This window comes from Myodes glareolus, chromosome 5 (assembly GCF_982192425.1).
Source record: "Myodes glareolus chromosome 5, mMyoGla1.1, whole genome shotgun sequence".
Lineage (NCBI taxonomy): Eukaryota > Metazoa > Chordata > Mammalia > Rodentia > Cricetidae > Myodes > Myodes glareolus.
In genome coordinates this window covers 50,630,289-50,649,073 of record NC_142030.1, presented here as the reverse complement: position 1 = coordinate 50,649,073, position 18,785 = coordinate 50,630,289, and the positions used below count along the sequence as shown (strand labels likewise).

The window sequence follows — 18,785 nt, the reverse complement described above, 5'->3', positions numbered from 1 at the left end:
GAAACGGGATATGCAAGGGGTTGGGAGGAAGGGGTCAGAAGAGTGTGCCATTCTCCCGGATGGGAATAGACATCTTGAGGAGTTGAGAAGAGCGCTTGTTGAAGCTGAGATGTGTTTTTCGTTGAAGGTCCTGTGAGGGATTCGTGCGATCTGCTGATTTGAAGGGGCGTAAATAATTGTGCTCTTCACAGCTTCTCTGGCTGGGGAGAGGTGATGCGCATGTGTGATGTGCGGAAGGGATCACTGTGGCTCTCTGAAGCGGTTTTTCCATCTTGACCTCTGGGGGTTGTATCTTAGAAAGTTAACTTCGTATGAGCTGACTATTTTTTTGTTGTTTAGCCAGAGGAGTCTTCTGTGTTCCTTCAGCTGAGATGCAATTATCTGGCTTTGGCTGCACCGTGTGCTTGGCTCATGGTCACAGGGGTGCTCTGTGAATCAGATGCCAAGGTGGGGTTTTAACTAAAAGAGAGATTTCCCAAGGGGGACGATGACCTGGGAACAAGAAAAAGGAGGAGAAGTGTGGTTGGTAAGAGTGTTCATTCACAGAGCAGAGAGAAAAGCCTGAAGCAGCCAGAGGCTCCAGAAATTCTTGGAGGACATCAGAGAACCCCAGAGCCATGACTGCCCCTGCAGGGGGACCTGCATAGGATGGTTAGAGACTTGTGACTCCCTGTTGCGTGTGTTCATTGACTAGGTCAGCATGGTGGGAGTACTCCATAAAGACAGAGAAAATCTAGGAGGCGTGACCTCACCTCAGTTTGTCTCTGGGAGGAGTGTTCAGGGCCACTCTCACAGACAGTGTAAAGCGCCTCAGCTTCCTTCCAAAGGCGGACACTTGGTCCCCTCTCAGTGGCCTTTCTACTTGCTTATTCTCTCTCCTAAAATGTTCAGTTCTTCCTGTAGTGATTGACACCACCGGACTAGGTGTCAGGCAGGTGGGTGCTTGTGGGTGGGGCTTCTAGGTAAGCAGGAAGTGGCCTGAGGTGTAGCCAGTTTCACTCAGACTTGGGAATGTGGAGGTGTCATATCTAAGGCCCAAGGGAATGCTGAGCAAGAGATGTTCCAGGCTGCGAACAAGCTCCAGATTCAGCACTGAAGTATGTGATGGCAGGAGACACCATGGTACCTTGGTACAATGGACATTTTTCTCCATTGCTGCAGGGATCAACTCTAGAAGCTTATGGGCCACGGGAAGTACTGTTTCTTACGTGTCCCTTCCTGATGTCACAATGCAGGGTGCAGAGGCAGCCATGCAGGAATGTTGGCATGTAAACTCATTTTACTTAACCGCTCAATGATAAGAAGTATGCATTTAGTTCAATGCTAAAAGTATAGATTTTTCCTAAATTTGGGGGTATGCATATTTTATTGACTCTTTAAATAGCCACCGAAACAGATGTCAGCACTTTCTTGTATATATTTTACACACACTATCAAAATTTATGGACGCACTGTTTCGTCTCTCTTATTATCAAAATATTCCACTTTTCTATTCCTTTCTTTTTCTTCTCCTCTTCTTGTTCTTCTTCATCTTCCTCCTCATCCTCTATTTTTTTTTTTTTTTCGGACAGGGTCTCACTATGTATCGTTGACTGACCTGGAACTCAATATGTAGACCAGGCAGATATAAAGCTGCCTGCCTCTGCCTCTCCAGTGCTGGGATAAAGGCATGTGCCATGGTACCCAGCTGTTTTTGTTTCTGAATGGAAACTTGATGCCAGTTTCTTACTTATTGAGCCTTGTTTGTTTGGCTCTCCTTTCCAAGCTCTTCTGACCTTGCCATCACTTTGTCCGTCCTTCCTTCTTTCCTTCCTTCCTTCCTTCCTTTAAGATTTATTTATTTATTATGTATACAGTGTTCTGCCTACACACCCAGAAGAGGGCGCCAGATCTCATTACAGATGGCTGAGAGCCACCATGTGGTTGCTGGGAATTGAACTCACAACCTCTGGAAGAGCAGCCAGTGCTCTTAACCTCTGAGCCATCTCTCAAGCTCTTGCTCTTCCTTCTTCATGTATGATGAGCTGCTTCTGTGCCCCATAAACAGGATGGTTAGGAACTGCATTCGTCCCATGCAGCAAAGCTTTGCACTGGCCATTTTCTGAGTAGCTGATGTATCTGATGTTCTCTGTTGCTCCCTCGCTGGATCCTTCCAAGGAAGCTATCTGTGAAGGGACAAATTCTGATCATTGGGAGCACACTTCTAGGATGCTCCTTCCAGATGAGGCTCTGGCAAGCTTTTCTTGTCAGCGGAAGTTATGGGTGGGACAAGATGCAGACATGTCTCTCAGGAGAGCTTCGAATGACCTGTCAAACAAAACAACACTGTGACAGACTTTCTCGGGGGGTGGGGGACTACAATACTCAGGTGTGCTCACCCCAGAAGGGGAGCCTGTGACAGGCCAGGATAACCGCTGTGCAGTGCAGTGATCAGTGTGGTGAACAACTAACTCCAAAGCAGCTTTGTTTTCAGAGGGCCAATTCCAACATGGGTGAAGATTACTGAAAGCTGCAACCCTGAACTTGCTGTATGCACCATGCGGGCAGAGCCACGGCCTGAGCACCCAAGCATACCCTTTCTTCTGGGTTTGACTTGTCTGGGTCACCAGCCCCAGCCACTGGTATTCCCTTTCATGCTGTTAATAGCTGCCCAAGTTTCCATGTTCCCTCCCCCTCCCCTGGAAGGGAAGTGCTGTCATTCAGAGGCACATGCCATACAACACTTGTGCATTTCCTGGCACATCTGCCTTTTGCATCTCCTCCTTTCCCCCTTGCCCTGGGAGACATCTTCTGCTCGGTCTGTGGACAGAGTCCTGTGATGGCTGGAGTCCTTCCAAACCCCAAACAGAAAGTGGAGTGAGCAAGTCAAGTTGTGCATGGTAACAGCCCTCAGCCAAGGTTTGCCACAAGCGGGAAGAGCAGGCACATTCGGTCTTTTTTCACATCGAACCTGACTCAACTGCTGTTTCCCCAATAAATAATGAACTCTAATCCTAGACGTGCCCAGACTTGGCGGGCTTCTGAAGCAGCAGGTAGGTTTCATCTCACAAGATTGTGATCTCATGGCTGGGCATAGTGAATTGGTTGGAAGAGCCCCTTCAAAAAGCCGTATTGTTCAAATGCCTTGCTCTCTGATCTGGCAGTCTCATGCTTAAATGTATACACCAAAGAAACAGCCACGCAAAAGACTTGTAAACAGTTTTGTTCTTAATAGGTACAGATTAGAAATACTGTGTGTTCACCAGTGGGAGCATATGTACTAGCCATGGTATATTTGATTGTAGCCTGTTATGTAGGGCAATTAAAAAATGGCGACCTACCAACCCACAGAAAGGGACAGACACTGCATGGCCACGTTTATATTAAGCTCAAGAACAAGACCATTGCTCCGGGGTGATGTAAGTCAGAATAGGAAAGTGAGTTGGAGGGTCAGCTCAGAGGGCTTTCCTTGGATTTCAAAATGCTCTTTGTTAACTCTTTATATGGGTATGCCCAACATTTTGAAAATGAGACATGATGTTGTCACACATAAGTTTATACCTGAGAATCACACCATTGAGTTTACAAAAGCACATTACCAAAAACTTACATAATTTCTGAAGTGAGCTTATACTTTTGTGTTGATCTGTATTCACACCTGTTTGAACACACCTAACAGAGGGTGACTACATAGTTACAAAACTGCTTCACCTGTTGATCCGTATTCACGCCTGTGTTTGGACACGCCTCACAGGGTGATTACATAGTTACAATACCTGTTGATCCATATTCACACCTGTGTTTGGGCACACCTTACAGGGTAATTACATAGTTACAATACCATTTCACCTATTGATCTGTATTCACACCTGTGTTTGGACATGCCTCACAGAGGGTGATTACATAGTTACAATTCAGTTTCTCCTGTTGATCCGTATTCACACCTGTGTTTGGACACGCCTCACGGAAGGTGACTACATAGTTAAAATTCAGTTTCTCCTGTTGATTTCTATATTGGAGTCTTTCTGAGTTAAAGAGTAGCTCATGTATTTGATACACTAATTTCTCAAATATGTGCCATCCACAAAACTTTAAGCAACACAACAAAACAGAACCCCTATCAGCCTGTGTGAATAGTATGATATGTAAACTGCCCAGAGTATTGAGTGCTAGGTATGGTGTGAATACCTAGAACTTTTCTACATGCTGTGTAGTAATAAGTCAGCATAGTCAGTCTGGAAAACCACTGCAAGGAGAAATTCAGAGATATGCCTGGCAGGAGTTGAGTGTGTGTGGCGTTGCTCATTCTGGTTACCCAAAGGCAGAAAAACCTCCAAGCCCATTTATTAGCAGGCTAGGTGGAGACATCTTAGCATAATGATACAGTTAGATATTTTGCCACAGTGAAACAATAAAAAGTATTCGAGAACCAGGAAGATTTCCATGGTGAGATCGAAGGGAGGGCAACATAATGGTTATTTCAAAATCAAAGACGTAGCTGCTGCTTGGGATGAGTGGGAGAGTGATTGTGTTCTGAGAGTCGAGTGGAGGCCACGTTCAGGAGTTGTTTTAGGACGATTGGCATTTGGTTCTGCACATCTCCGTGTTACATTTGCAGTCAAAGCAGACAGTGATTTGAATTCAACAGTGGGAGATTGAGAAACCTCACAGCGAGCCAAGAAGGGAGTGACAGCCACGTTTCTAAAACCTTTGTGCCGTAACGACCCTTGACAGGCTGCTTCTTCTTTGTGTTGATTGGTTATAGAACCGTGTCTGCCTCGGGATCTTAGCATTAAGAGGTAACTTTTGATGTCAGTATCTACTCTGCTCCTGGGCTTTAGAAAAAGCAACAAAGGAGGCAGGTGACCCTCTAAAGAAAAGCTGCTCACTTCCGTGTTGCTGCATGGTCATTTGACCCTCAGGAAAGGTCAGACTAGCCCAACAGGTACCATGGATGCTACTGAAAACCCTCTGACATTCAACTCGTTATCCCCATGCCGCAGAAACACGTGAAGTGGCCTTTGCTGGGAAGTTGGTCTAGGGTCGCTTCTTGAAAAGCGACACAGGTGTAACATCCTGTTTCTTCCAAGCTGTTGCTACTCCTTGTCACTGTGTGCCCCCATCTGCAGGTTTCAGTCTTAAGAGATCCCCACCAAATAGTTTCTATCAAAGGAACAAGTTAAAAAGTATTCAGAGGACTCTGCTATGTTGCTATGGCTCCATCACTGCTATGACCATGGCTCATACCTTGAAAGAAAAGTCTTAAGATCACTGTCTGGGGCAAACGAATGAATGAAAGCATCTGCACAAATTCTAGGAAGAAAGACTCGTGGGGTAGGGAGGGTGATTAGGACACAAATGGACACCTATGTCATCAGGCACCCGTATGACATCACAGAGATGAGCTGGCTTAGTTTGAGATGTCTTCCTTATTTTGTACCCATGAGCTTTAAGCATCTTTAGTGAGTCCATTCCTCCTTGCACAATGGAGTCCTGAAGACACACTAGTCAAGACACTGAAGTCAAAGGAAAAACATGGTCCTTTCATGTTGGAACCGTGTTCTGGTCATTCAAAAGTTTCCTTTCCATACTTGCCGTTCCTGGTGCTCCAGAGACTGGCATTTCAATTGCCTGTACAGTTGCTTCCTATGTCCAAATATTCAAGTGTGTTTTCATACTTTCCACACGAAGTTTGGCCCTAGGATCCAGCAGACATGGAGACGATTACAGAAGCACGTGTTGGTTCAGGCTGTCCTGGATTTGAATTCTGACTCTCAAGCTTAGAAGCTGTGTGATCCTGGGCAAATTGCTGTGTCTCTCGTTAATATTTCCATATGAGAAAATGAGAATAATATTGAGGCCGAGAAGACACGAGGAATATTGCCTGCTGTGTGCCCTCTAGATTAAGCACTCTAGATTAAGGCTCAACAAACTATCTGTAGACCAAATCAAATCTCCTGCTTGCTCATTCAGAGTTTGATTAAGTCACATAAATCTCGGCCCACTACTTGTCAGTATAAATAAAGTTTTATCACTCAGCTGTACTCATTTGTTCATGTATTATTTGTAGCTACTTTTGTCGTACAAACAGTACTTGTCACTAGCAGTGCATTAAGTCTTACAGAACTCTAAATATTTGCTTTCTGGCCCTTCTCAGAAAAAGTTTGCCAGCCTCATCTCAGAGGAAACTGGAGTTTTGTTTGCTTTCTTCATGGCACTGCTGCATCCAGTGTGTGTGTCTGTATGTATGTATGTTGTGTGTGTGTGTATGTGTGTGTGTGTGTGTGTGTGTGTGTGTGTGTGATCAAATACTCACCATGTAACAGTCTGAGCTTTTGTTTTGATCTTGCCCCAGTCCTCACATTCTCCAGATATGTTTCAAGCGAATTAATGAGGGTTCTGTTGGAATGTTTACCTGGAAGCAATCGTTCAAATGATTTTTCCCTCTTTCCAATGAGGGAGCCAGTGCTATGCTATCTGCGGCTCACTGATCGTTCTGAACATTTACAGCTCACTGGTGATTTTGAGCATCATAACACGCGACAAAATTTCCCGTTTGAAGTTTATGTTTCCAGCACTTAATTACATGGAACTTTCCTGAAGTGTGCTATAAATGTGCAGCAGCCAGCGCCTGGCTAATTGGCTTCTATCTTTTTATGGATTCAGGAAGACTGATGCCTATCTGAATGCCTTTGATCTCAAAATCTTCTAGAAACAGACAGGCTTAAGCCATTTCCAGTTTCCTGGATTTCGGTTTATCAGAACCTCCACCGTAGATGCGAGCTGTTTCCGTTTTCTTTTCTTGGCCAAGTCCAGGAAGTAGGATGCTGTGTGATTGCTATTTTATCACTAAATAGCATTGTTAACAATTGTGTTAAGACATAAAAAGGCCTCAGAAGTTCTCCTTCAGCCACCCTCCTTTGTCAATGTGTTATCATTTGAACAGGACCATGGGAGTTAGAGAAATATGCTTAGCCTTTTTTCGGTGAAATATAGAGAACAAAGGTTTAAGAAAAATTTCCAGTGATCCACTGGTCTCCCTTGGGTGACTTTTATACCAGTCTTCTCTGCTGTCCGTATGTCACCTTAATAGGAGAAGTCCTGTCACCTCCGGGCCAAGAGCACAGGATTTGGCTTTGAATATTATTTCTTCCTTTGACCAGATGTACAAACAAATCACTTACTTTCTCAGTGTCTCAGTTTTCTCCACTGTATGGTGAGGTCTTTGGTTTATCTTGGAGATACATTATCTCCCAGCACAGAGTGTCCCTGGCACATGGTAGGTGCTGAACATGAGCTGGATTCCCTCCTCTCCCTTGTCTCTTGTTGACTTACACTTGTGGGTAGGTGATGATGTCCTCTCGAGTGTTCTGCTTGTGTCTCCTCCATGGCTGTCAAATGTATGACGCTGGACTTTGTTGAAACATAAAAAACCTAAAGAAAATGAAGCCAGGCATGGTAGTAACGCCTGTGGTCTCAAGACTCAGTAAGCAGAATCAGGAGGATCACAAGGGCAGTCTGAGCTATAAACACAAGCAAAAAAGATCTAGAAAAGTAAAGGAAACAGCGAAGATGATGGTATAGAGGATCTATGCTAACCGGTACTGTTTTGAGTAGGGTAAAGAGCCAGAAGGTGGAAGAAAGGAAAAAGCAGATCCCTCATAGCTATTTGACCTGCACGTGGACTTAGCCCTGCCTTGGTGCTTTCTCCGGGTAGCCTTGTTTCATCCCTGAAGTTGCCCAGGAGATAACAGTGCTGTAGCAGATAGGGAACTGAGACTTTGGAGAGATTAGCTGAACTATCCAGTCCCCATAGTGGAATACTGACTTGAGCCCAGTTACACTGAATATACTGAATACTGAGATGCATTTTTTTCTCTGTCTCTCGTTCCCATCTCTCTTTCTTTCTTTCTTTCTTCCTTTCTTCCTTCCTTCCTTCCTTTCTTTCTTTCTTTCTTTCTTTTTTTTTTCATTAACAGGGTCTCAGTTTGTAGTCCCAGCTGGCCTCAGACTCCTAGAGATGTAGCTCTCTCTGCCTCCGGAGTGCTGGGATTAAAGGTGTATGTCAGTATGCCCAGTCTGAGATACCGTCTCCTGCTCTGCCGGGCTACCTTCTGGCATCACCCACCTTCTTGTTTATTGTCCGAATCAGTTAATTCTCATGTACCGTGTTTCTCTTTTTGTAAATTTGCTCTTTGCCTTGTTCAGAGGGAAGTCACGTGAGTGCATCACCGTGTCAGTTAAAGTCTCCAGGGCTTTACAGGTAGAGAAACAAGCCCTAAAACTGCTTGGGATGGTCCTGGATTTTGTCATTATATCATTCCTGAAACTTAAGTGCCACATCCATTTCTCTGATTGTGATCCTCATATAATTTCTGTTTTGTTTGAACATCAACTTTAGGTGAAAATGCCTTGCTTGGTCAGCATCATCATGGAGGCTAGCTGGCTCTGCAGTAGGGTTCTGTGGCAGCCATTATCTTCGGACTCTCTGAGTTTGCATTTAGGCATCCAGGCTCTTCAAGTAGGTTCTCCAACCTATAAGCCAATCTTACTTGGCCCTGACAACCGCAGCAGACATTTATGCGATTGTAGATGTTCCTAGATTTTTCTCTAGAGTATGCATGTTAGGGAGCCAAAATAAGTGATGCTGCGTTGTTCTTTCTTCTTTAGAATATCCCACTCTTCTCTATTGGTAGCAGTGTGCATCACCATGCTTGGCAAATTCCACAATTCTGAATGATATCACTGGTCTCCTCCATAAGTTAACTATTCAGCGTATTTTATGAAGAACCTTCTTTGTCCCTATGTAACCAAAGCATTGCAAATATTAAGTTATTAACACACTGAAAAATGCAATCAATCAGGTGATTATCATCTAATGTTTTAATGATCACATTTTTAATCCAATTATGCATGTTTGAATCTTTCAAATTTTCTTTAATTAAAAATTGCCTCTTGGCACTGCTATCAGAGAGAAGAAATTGAACAGAATGAGCCAGATATAATTTAATGTTGAGGGGAGCTGCAAGGATAGCTGGGCTGGGCTGAGCTTAATGGCTGACCGTGACTTTAAGGCCCTCATACAAAATTTCCTAATTGATAAGAAAAATTTAATCATCTTCGAATATACTTCATTTGCATTCAAATAAGGTACTCCTTTTTCCAAACAAACCTCCCCTAACTGATTATTCATATTGTCGCTCAAAATGCTTAAAAATGAAAGACAGAGTTGGGTGAAGTGTAGACTACTTAATACAGTGTGTATTTAATATAAAAGTCATGCATTATTCATTTTTGCAATTTGAATAACTTTGAATTTAGCATCCCTGTTCCTCATTTTTTTCTTTGATGAACAATTAATTATTAAAATATAATATTGTCTGCATACAGCAGCCGGGATCCTTGAAAGTGGAACAGGAGGCTTCTCCCTTTTCAGTTCTTTGATGTGGTAGTGCACACACCTGCTTATTCTGGCACAATGCAGGGCATGCTGGGAGAATTTAGTGTCTCGTATGTTTTCCTAAATTGGTAAGAGGCTGCAATAAAAATGCTTTGGATTCAAGTTACGAGTCAGTCTAGAAGTTGTGGGAAGTGTGCAGTTCTGAATTGGCGTGGAGCCATACAGCCCCCGTAAGGTCACAAGACACACAAGTTTCATCAAACAGCCCCTCTGGTCACTCTTGGTGCCCGGTGCTCTCCTAACCTCTTAATGAAAGTTAACTGGTTACTGCCCAGACTTCATTATCAGGGCTCTCTTATTCCTTGTCTCAGAGATATATCGGTTAGAGAGAAGCTGAGTTGTGATGCTAGCCTAGGTGGTCTGGCCGGAACAAGACTCTCTGCTTCCTAATAGCTACATTATTAAAGTCTTCTTCATGAAGAGCTAAGGTGTCAGCTGAAAGGAAACGTGTTCTTTTTTTTTTTTTTTTTTTTCGGTCATTCCTGGCATCAGAAATTTCACATTTGGGCTCTGTTGGTTCGGTCCCTATGGCTGAATAGACTGTGGGCAGTCCTGGAAGTTCTGCCACGTCAGAGGCCTCCATTCCCAAGTTCAGGACTATCCTGCAATACATAGCAAAACAGTGTCTGGAATACCAACCTTAAAGTCAATTCTGTTATGTAGTGTCAGCAAAATAAATGACGATGGCACCTGAACTCATGCATAGCATGTCTTCCCTGACCCTCTTGCAAGTCTGGCTCTGGCTTATCAGGGTGACCTTTGTGTCACATTGTGTGGGACTCCTTCCAGAACTTAAAGAATAGAGGTGGGCACATTTTGGACAGAAAACCCAGTCCTTTCCGCTGCCAGTTTTGGCACAGCCCCGAGCTTCTACACTGCATCTTTAATTAGGCAAAATGTTATTCCCCCAGCATGAGTTACAGTCTTCTCATTAATGCAGACATATTTTGAAGGGTGTATGCAGCCATTAGTAGAATTTAGAATGTCCTTAATCAGATTGTAGAAGTGATTCTGTTACATAAGTCCTAACATAAGATCTTTGATTTTTATCTCTGGGCCTGCAAAACCTAAAATATTTACTATCTGGTACTTGACGGAGAATGCTTGCTATCCTTTCTTAGAAACACAGCAAAGGCTAGCCTGGGGTTCTTTGGTGGTTGCTCTCAGATGAGGGTTCCCTTGAAAAATGAATGCTGACACTGGACCAGGCACCAAGTAGCTTCTTAATTGTCACAGCAACTCTGAAGGATATAAAAATCTCACAATTGCTATTTTATGGATTATAGAAATAGCCCAGAGAGGCTAACGCTTTTGCCCAAAGTTGCACAGCTTTTAGATATCATTGCATCCCACAACTCAGTTTACAGGCTTGGCACAGGCAAACATGTGCCCTGAAGGCACCAGAAGTCAGCTTGAAGAAGGAAAGGCTCTAGGCGAGGTGTGGATTCTGGAGCCATTGCTTTCCCTAATACTAGGGAAGAATTACCTTTAAGTTTCTGCTCTTCACAGGCTTTTGACCCCATCTCTGTTACTTCTCTCCCCTATTGTAATGGTCACAAACTGGACTAAATCAACAGTTCTGAGAGTGACTCTTGGTCTCCAACTCAGCTCTGGACACAGTGGCTTTGTTTTTCACTGTTAAGAGTTGCTGGGCTCCAGAGTAGGATTTTTTTTTCCTGAAGAAATGGTAGTCTCTCTCCCATAGCCCCTACCTATGGCAATCTCAAGCCTTCTGGGTGGGTGGAGTGGTGGTGACCGGATGGAGAATGGGAATCCAGCCCCTGGCTGCGTCTACCCGCTTCATCACAGCACTGAGCGTACCTTGTAAAGAGTCAAGGCCAGGGCTCTGTGCTGAATGTACAGCAGAGCCCACACTTAAAGCTCTCATGAGACCATGGGAAACTCCTGCCAGACTCGTATTGTCACATTGCATTGCCACCTCCCTGGCGGGACAGGTTGCTGCTGCATCTTTTCCTGCTGGGGCCGGTGTGGTGCCAAGGGAGACAGGAAGGTGACGGTTTTGTCACTCATGGTACCAGGCCCTGGACACCCTCTGGGGACTCCCTGTGTTGGCTGTTACATGGAGCAGGAAACGAGCAGAGGCCAAAATAGTCCTTCTCCCAGCCAGACCAGTCCCAGCCAAGCGCACTGTGATAATTGTCCCCGTGATTTGGCTCGCTGGAAACCAGGTAGAATTAAAGGTCAGACTTGCCAGGGGCCGGAGAGGCAAACCCTCTAGGTTTCTCCTTTTGTTCAGCTGGGACCGCTTTTTTCCCCCCATGATTTTGATTGTGAAACCCATGATTTAAAAACTTCTGCATTTATTAGGTAATTTTTATCCTTTAAAAAAATTCCGTCATGAAAATCCATCTTGAACTTCTAGGAGAATGGGCTTCTCTTGCTGATCCTCTGTAAGTGACCGCCATCCTCTGCCCTCTTCCGACACGGGAGTCTATATTTAGTGTCACGCTGCCTTGATTCTCACATCGCTCATGCATCTCAAAGTGCTTGCTTGCAGGATATGGAGACAGTTCAGTCAGGGAAGTGCTTGCTGCACCAGCATGAGTGTGGTCCCCAGAAGCCATGTTAAAAAAAAAAAAACACAAAAAACCCTACTGGGACAATGGAGCAAGTTTCTCATCTCAGTGTGAGGGTGACAAAGATGGGTTTACACCCTGGGTTCACTGGCTAGGAAGCCTAGCCTAGTTGGTGATTTCTGGGCCAGGAGGAGACCCTGTCACAAAAACAAGGTGAACACTACCTGGGAAGAGGCTGACTTTCAGCCTCTACATGCAAGCATCCTATGCATCCACAGGAACTGTGCTCTGTGCACAAAGCTGCATCCTTTATAGGCCTGTGTACTGCTGAGAATTATCATGGTCTGTTTCTTAGCTCCCTGCTTTGCCATTCTCTGGGAGTTGAGTGCATAATGGGACTGACTTGATGGAGGTTAAGTATCAAATAATTTAAAGTTTACAAAGCTTAGAACAAGACTTTCTACGTGTATTAAATTCAGTGAAAGTGTTTGCCATATGAACAGGGTATTGCCTAAAAGAGAGTATAACCCATGATGTCTTGTTTGAAAAACAGTGTCTCTTCTAGAAGATAGTACGGTTTCAGTGATTTCAGTGCATTTGCTTTCTACTGAGGTTCTGGCAGTTTCTACCAGGAGCCTAGACTTCTGAAGTGTGGCAGTCATACTGTGCCTGTTCTGGGTATTCTACATTGGCAGTGTCAAGACATGGAAAGGATGTAGCTACAGGCATATTGGTGTGTCTAAATGGTTGCTTGGAGATTTGAGTCTGCCAGCAAAGTCTGAGGAGCTGGGGTGGAAGCTACTTAGGAATGGAAGTGAACCATTAGCAGGATTTTGATAGCCTTAAGACATCTGCAACTTTAATTGGGGAGGTCTTCTGTTCTAAATTCAGGTCTTTCCTGGAGATGCAGACAGAGACTTGAACTTTCTTTGATTTGTAAAGAAAGGTCTATAAGCCACTAGTGGGGAGGATAAGAAGACTGTTCTGTTCAATCTAGAGAATGAGGTGTGGTTGCTATATTTTCAGTTTTGGATGAGTATGTTTATTGTTTACAGTAAATTAAAGTAAAAGAATAAATAGCAAGTGAATGATGATAGGTCATAGCTAGATGATAGGTAAATGATAGATAGATAGAGATAGATAGAGAGATGATTGATAGATAGAGATAGAGAGAGAGATAGACAGAGAGAAAGAGATAGATAGATAGATAGATAGATAGATAGAGAGATAGAGAGATAGAGAGATGATTGATAGGTAGGTAATAGATAATGGTAACTACATGATAGATAGATAGATGATAGAGGATATATAATATCTATTATATAATGATATATAATGATAAATAATTGCTAGGTAGATTATAGATAGATAATAGCTAGGTAAATAGATGATAGGTAGGTAGATGATAGATGGATGGATGGATGAATAGATAGATGATAGATAGATAACAAAACATTGTTAAAGCAAGTACATAAAACACCCAACACAAATTGACTGAGGAAGCTCCTATTGAGGCAGTCCACTAGAGTCCCAAATAGAGAGAGTCTCTGACAGTAGAGTGGTCCCTTGTTTAAAAAAATCTATCCTATACGATATTACAGTTTTAGTCATTTTGTGGTTTAGAATGGGAAGAACAGTCTTCAGCTCTTCATTAAACAGAAATGTATGGTTCACAAGGGGAAGGACAAACCGCCATAGGAAAATAGCATCAGATCAGATGCTCAAAGCATCTAACAGAAACCACCTGGATAAGTTGAGGCCCTCAGCAGAGTTCCCAATTGAGCCTTCTCTCCGTGGATGAGCATCCCGTGGCTAGACTGCCTTCTTCTCTCTCCCATAGTTATGGGATAGGTAGTGGTTACCTGTCGGAAATGGTTTGCCTTCACTGTTCTCAGGGTCACAGTTGTTTTACTCTTGAGTTGGTTCTGTCCTCCCTGTCACAGCCCATCCACAAACAAGGAGCCATAGAGGACACTGGACCATGTGACCGAAAGAGAGAGCAACCCCATGTTCATAGCCAGTTTCTTAGTGAGCTTATGCAGTACTTGGCTCTTTGCTAGTTTGCTTTTCTATGCTAACGGAAAGCAACTTGGGGGAGAAAAGAGTGTTTTTGGCCTACACTGTTGTATTAATCCATCATTGGGGGAACCCAAGGCCGAAGCCATGGAGGACCACTGTTGCTGAACTGGTCACTCTCTGCCTCATGAGTACTAGCTTTCTTATGTGGCCCAGTCTTCTCTACTGTACTCTGCCCATGTGCCTCAGCAGCACTCACAGTCCCCACTGCCTGAAATGTCCCCACTTTCAGTTTGCACCCAATTCGTTTTAGGTCCTTTTGTCAAAGCTGCATAGCCTCAGACAGACACCAGCTTGCCGTATGTTCTACTTTTCACAGTCAGATCTTGTCACGGTCATTGTCTCAGCCTGAATACTGTTATTCTCTATTTGAGCCAAGATTTCCCTCTCTCCTTCTTTTTTCCCTCCCTCTCTTTCTCTTTCTTCCCATTTTTTCTTGCTGCCTCTTTCTAGGGCCAACATTTTCCAGGCAGAGACATTCCCTGCCTAGGTTTCGCTTGGAACTGAATAGGACTTGAATAACATTACTGTTAAATTATTTATTTTTGTTTTCTGTTTATGGGTATGAAGGTGTCAGATCTCCCAGAACTGGAGTCACAGGCAGTTGTGAGCTGCCACGTGGGTGCTGGGAATTGTCGTACCTGGGTCCTTTGGAAGAGTACCCTGTCACCCCACCCTACTTTTTTTGTTTTTTCGAGACAGGGCTTCTCTGTGTAGCCCTGGCTGTCCTAAACTCACTGTGTAGCCCAGGCTGGCCTCTAATGCACAAAGATCTGCTGGTTTCTGCCTCCAGAGGTCTGGGATTAAAGGTGGGCACCATCATGCCCAGCTACTTTTTTCCTTCTTCTGAGCAGATATCTCACAGGCAAGGGGGGGAGGGTTTGTTGTGGCTCCGGTAAGAGTGCAGTCTGTTACATTAGGGAAGGAATTACAGGGAGGGCTGCTAGCACTGCAGCAACAAGCTCATCAGATTCTTGCCTACATCTTAGCTGACTAGAAATGGGTGGAAGGGGTGCCGACGCCCAGCTAGTTTTCTTCCATCCTCCCCGCTCCTGTTTTTATTCAGTCCTGAACTCCAGCCCATGCAGTATTACCACCCACATTTAGGGTGGTTGAGCTTCCCCCTGCCCCAGTCTGCCATCTCTGGAAACATCCTCAGAGACACACCCAAAGGTGTGCTTCAGTAATGCCCTAGGTATTTCTTAATCCCGTCAAGTTGACTGTGGAAACTAACTGGTGCATGTTCACCGAATTCATCATGATGAGTGTGACCCTTTGGAGAAATGAGCATCGCATTAGCTCATGTGGTTGGTCGGTTTGTTCCTTTGTTTTGTTTTGTTTGTTGTAGTAATTCTTTCATTTTCTTCCAAGTTTTCTCTCCTGGCTATTGGTCTTGAGTTGCTAGATAGAGAAAATTTCTGTGGTAAATAAAACAAGATTGGGAAGGGCTCTGCTATAGGACTTTCCTCACTATGCTGGAGAGTTCTGATTCCTGGAGAATAGGGAGGAACTGCCCTGCTGTGCCTATCCTGGCCTTGCTGGCTGGAAAACCTGATTTATAAGAAATGCAGTTTGGTCTGGTTCTGGTGTCTCCACCACCCCAGACTGACTGGCCACCTCATTTTCTGAGGTCCTCCTGCCACCAGGTGGCAGTGCTTCTGGGGGGAAATAGGCTGGGTGGGGGTCTGAGTGGGCCTGGGGTTCGAGCTGTGTATCTGAGGCTGTTGTGACCTTCTCACTTCTTTCTCCAAACAGAGAAGGAGACCTTCCTGGATCCTTTTGTCCTCCGAGACCTCCTGCCCGCGTCCCTGGGTAGCTACTACCGGTACACAGGCTCCTTGACCACACCTCCATGTAGTGAGATCGTGGAGTGGATTGTCTTCAGTAGGCCTGTTCCCATCTCCTACCACCAGGTGAGCAGCCAGCCTCCATTTGTGCTCTCCGTCCTGACTGCATTTGTGTTGAGTATTTATTGTTGCTAGATACGACTAGTGTGGGGTTTTGTTTAATTCTCTGCATTTCAATTGATTTCTTCATACAGTTTTAAACCCAAGGATCGCAGAATTTAAAATATGATTTCTCCATTGGGCTATCATGGTGCATGTCTTTAGTCCCAGCCCTCTGGAGGCAGAGACCGGCGGATCTCTATGAAGTTAAGGCTAGCCTGGTCTACAAAGTGAGTTCCAGGATAGCCAGGGCTATTACACCGAGAAACTCTGTCTCAAAAAGCAAAATCAAAACCAAATAAAAATATGGTTTCCCAATGCTGTCATATGGACATGACAGAATCAGTGTGGTCAATATCCCTCCCCCCTTCCTCCTCCCCCACCCAGCAACATGGCTTTGCTATTAGTACTCAGTCATGGATGCAGAAGAGGTTTACAGGGCCCCACCCGTCCCTATTGTCTGGATTCTGGAGAAGGGGCAGTCATTGTATTCAGCTGAGTACCCACCAAGGACCCCTAACAGGCTCAATGGATAGTTCCAAACACATGACCACGCAGATAGTCCCCGTTAAACCCAGTGGCTCAAGAGTGAATAAGTAAGAAGACGTGGATGTGGAAAAGGAAACTTTAGTGGGGAGAGAGAATGATAGGGATGGGGTATTAGAGAGTGGGGGTGGAGGTGGGAGGGACTGGGGAACTCAGAATCCGCATTATACACATGTGAAATTGTCAAAGAACAAATTCGGTCAACACGGTATCAACAATAAGCTCTAAACGTGAAAGAATATTCTCAGCTGAAGATTAACTTGCTGAGCATGGCAGACATGGCAGGAGGTATTGTCTGAGGTTTGGTCTTATGGAAGTAATAGCTGCCCACAGTGATAACTTACGTCAGAGGCACATATGTTCTTCCTGTGTGTTTTTTCATTCGTGGTCTTAGAAGGCAGATCTTATTTAAACCCTCTCTTTATGGTGGGGATAAAGACAGATCAGGGTCAGTGGCTTTCAGGATTCTACGAGTACCCAGCCTACCACAGCTGAGAAAATAGATCCCTGTGCACAAAGAAATAGCACTCCTGCGTTGCTTACTGAGCTCTCCGACCCTCGCTTCTTTTCACTGTCAGAAGATCTAAGCAGATCAACGTGAAGGAGCAAAGTTGTGATTTTACTGTTTCAGAGGGTTTCATCTGTGGTTGGCTGACAGAAAGCTACCAGCAGCAAGGACAAGTTGGGCCGTGACCCCAAAGGCACGTCACTGGGACCTCGTCCGTGGGATTACGTCACTGGCCCCTCGTCCGTGGGATTAGCCTTTGGAGCAGCTGGCATCCCCTTGATCCTGTCATTCATTTCTCAGTAGTGCCAGCACCTAGGGCGTGGTACATCTGAGCCTTCCTGGAAGCCCACACTATTTCTGAACAGGCTCCTTACATGTCAGTTGGATCAGTGACTCAAAAGCCTTGAGAGATGGGTACTGCCCTAGCGGGGCACACACAGGGCACTAGAGTGTAGAGGCATTGGGTACATGGGTGCTGCCCTAACATGGCACACACAGGGCGTTAGGGTATAGAGGCGTTGGGTACCATGGGTACTGCCCTAACGGGACACACACAGGGTGTTAGAGTGCAGAAGCATTGGATGTTTCTGACCCATTGTGTCACTGCTTTTTTTGATTTGGGTCTGAGTTTATCTCTTTGGAAGGTGAGACTCAGGCCAGACAGTTAACCATAGGAAGAAACTTGTGAAAGGAGCCTGGAATTTACACACTGGCTGAGGAGGAATGGGAGCCAGCAGAGGCGTGAGGGCCCTTAGGTCACATCCTGAAAATTGACAGAGTGAAGGGGAGACTGTTTGGAAATCATGTGTTTCTTGTCAAAAGTTCAGCCTAGAGTCCTCAACATAGTTCCGTGGGAAAGCCACTTGTAGCCACACCTAATGATGTGAATTCTGTCCCCAGGGTCTACGCGATGAAAAAAAGAGTGCCAACTCCCACACATGTGACCCTCTAACATAAATAATAAGTAAATGTAATTTTAAAAACTTAAAACTTCAGCTTGTACTGGGAAAATATAGTAGGATGCCTGATGTGTAGTGCCAGGAACAGTGGATAGGACATGAGAGAGCAGGATAGATCCATTAGCCAGAGATATCTGAGATGAGGGGCTTTTGGGAGGCTCTTCCCTACCCAGCTATAGTAGACGGTCGCTTGTTTGTTCCATACTGCCCAGACCCCCATAATAATCACACAGAAACTACAGCATTTAAATCACTGCTTGGCCAATTACTTAAGCATATTGCTAGCTAGCTCTTACATCTTTGGTTAACCCATTTCTATTATTTTATATCTTACCATGAGGCTGTGGTTTACTGGCAAGGTTCTGGTGCATCTGTCCCCAGCTGTGGCTACATGACTTCTCTCTGACTCCACCTTCTTTCTCCCAGCATTCTGTTTAGCTCTCCCGCCCCCTCCCCCAACTCTACTCTGCCCTATCACAGGCCAAAGCAGTTTCTTTATTCATTAACTGATAAAAGCAGCACATATGCAGAAGGACTTCCCACACCACCTAGCCACCCTCACAGTTGTGGGCAGCAGTGAGACAAAGGAAGGAGAAAGTTCTAGAATGATGTGGCAATGCCAGTATTTAACTAATAACAGAAGCAATAAAATTTTGATCCCTGGGGAATAGTCTAGAGTTTTGGGTAGAGACCAGGGGGTAGGCTAAAGGGTCAGGTCTTAGGCATGGGTCTGGCTATAAAAAAGAGAGTTAACCATTTCAAAAAGTTTAAGCA

At 44.7% G+C, this 18,785-nt stretch overlaps 1 protein-coding gene across 3 annotated transcripts in view; it reads left to right on the top strand.

The window, feature by feature from the left end:
* Ptprg (protein tyrosine phosphatase receptor type G) overlaps nucleotides 1–18,785 on the top strand; it is a 674,545-nt gene that overhangs the window by 525,578 nt on the left and 130,182 nt on the right. For all 3 annotated transcript variants that reach the window (XM_048420806.3, XM_048420808.3, XM_085687941.2), the window contains exon 7: nucleotides 15,808–15,965. In XM_048420806.3, coding sequence (XP_048276763.1) covers nucleotides 15,808–15,965 — 158 coding nt within the window. The remainder of the gene's footprint in view (nucleotides 1–15,807; nucleotides 15,966–18,785) is intronic.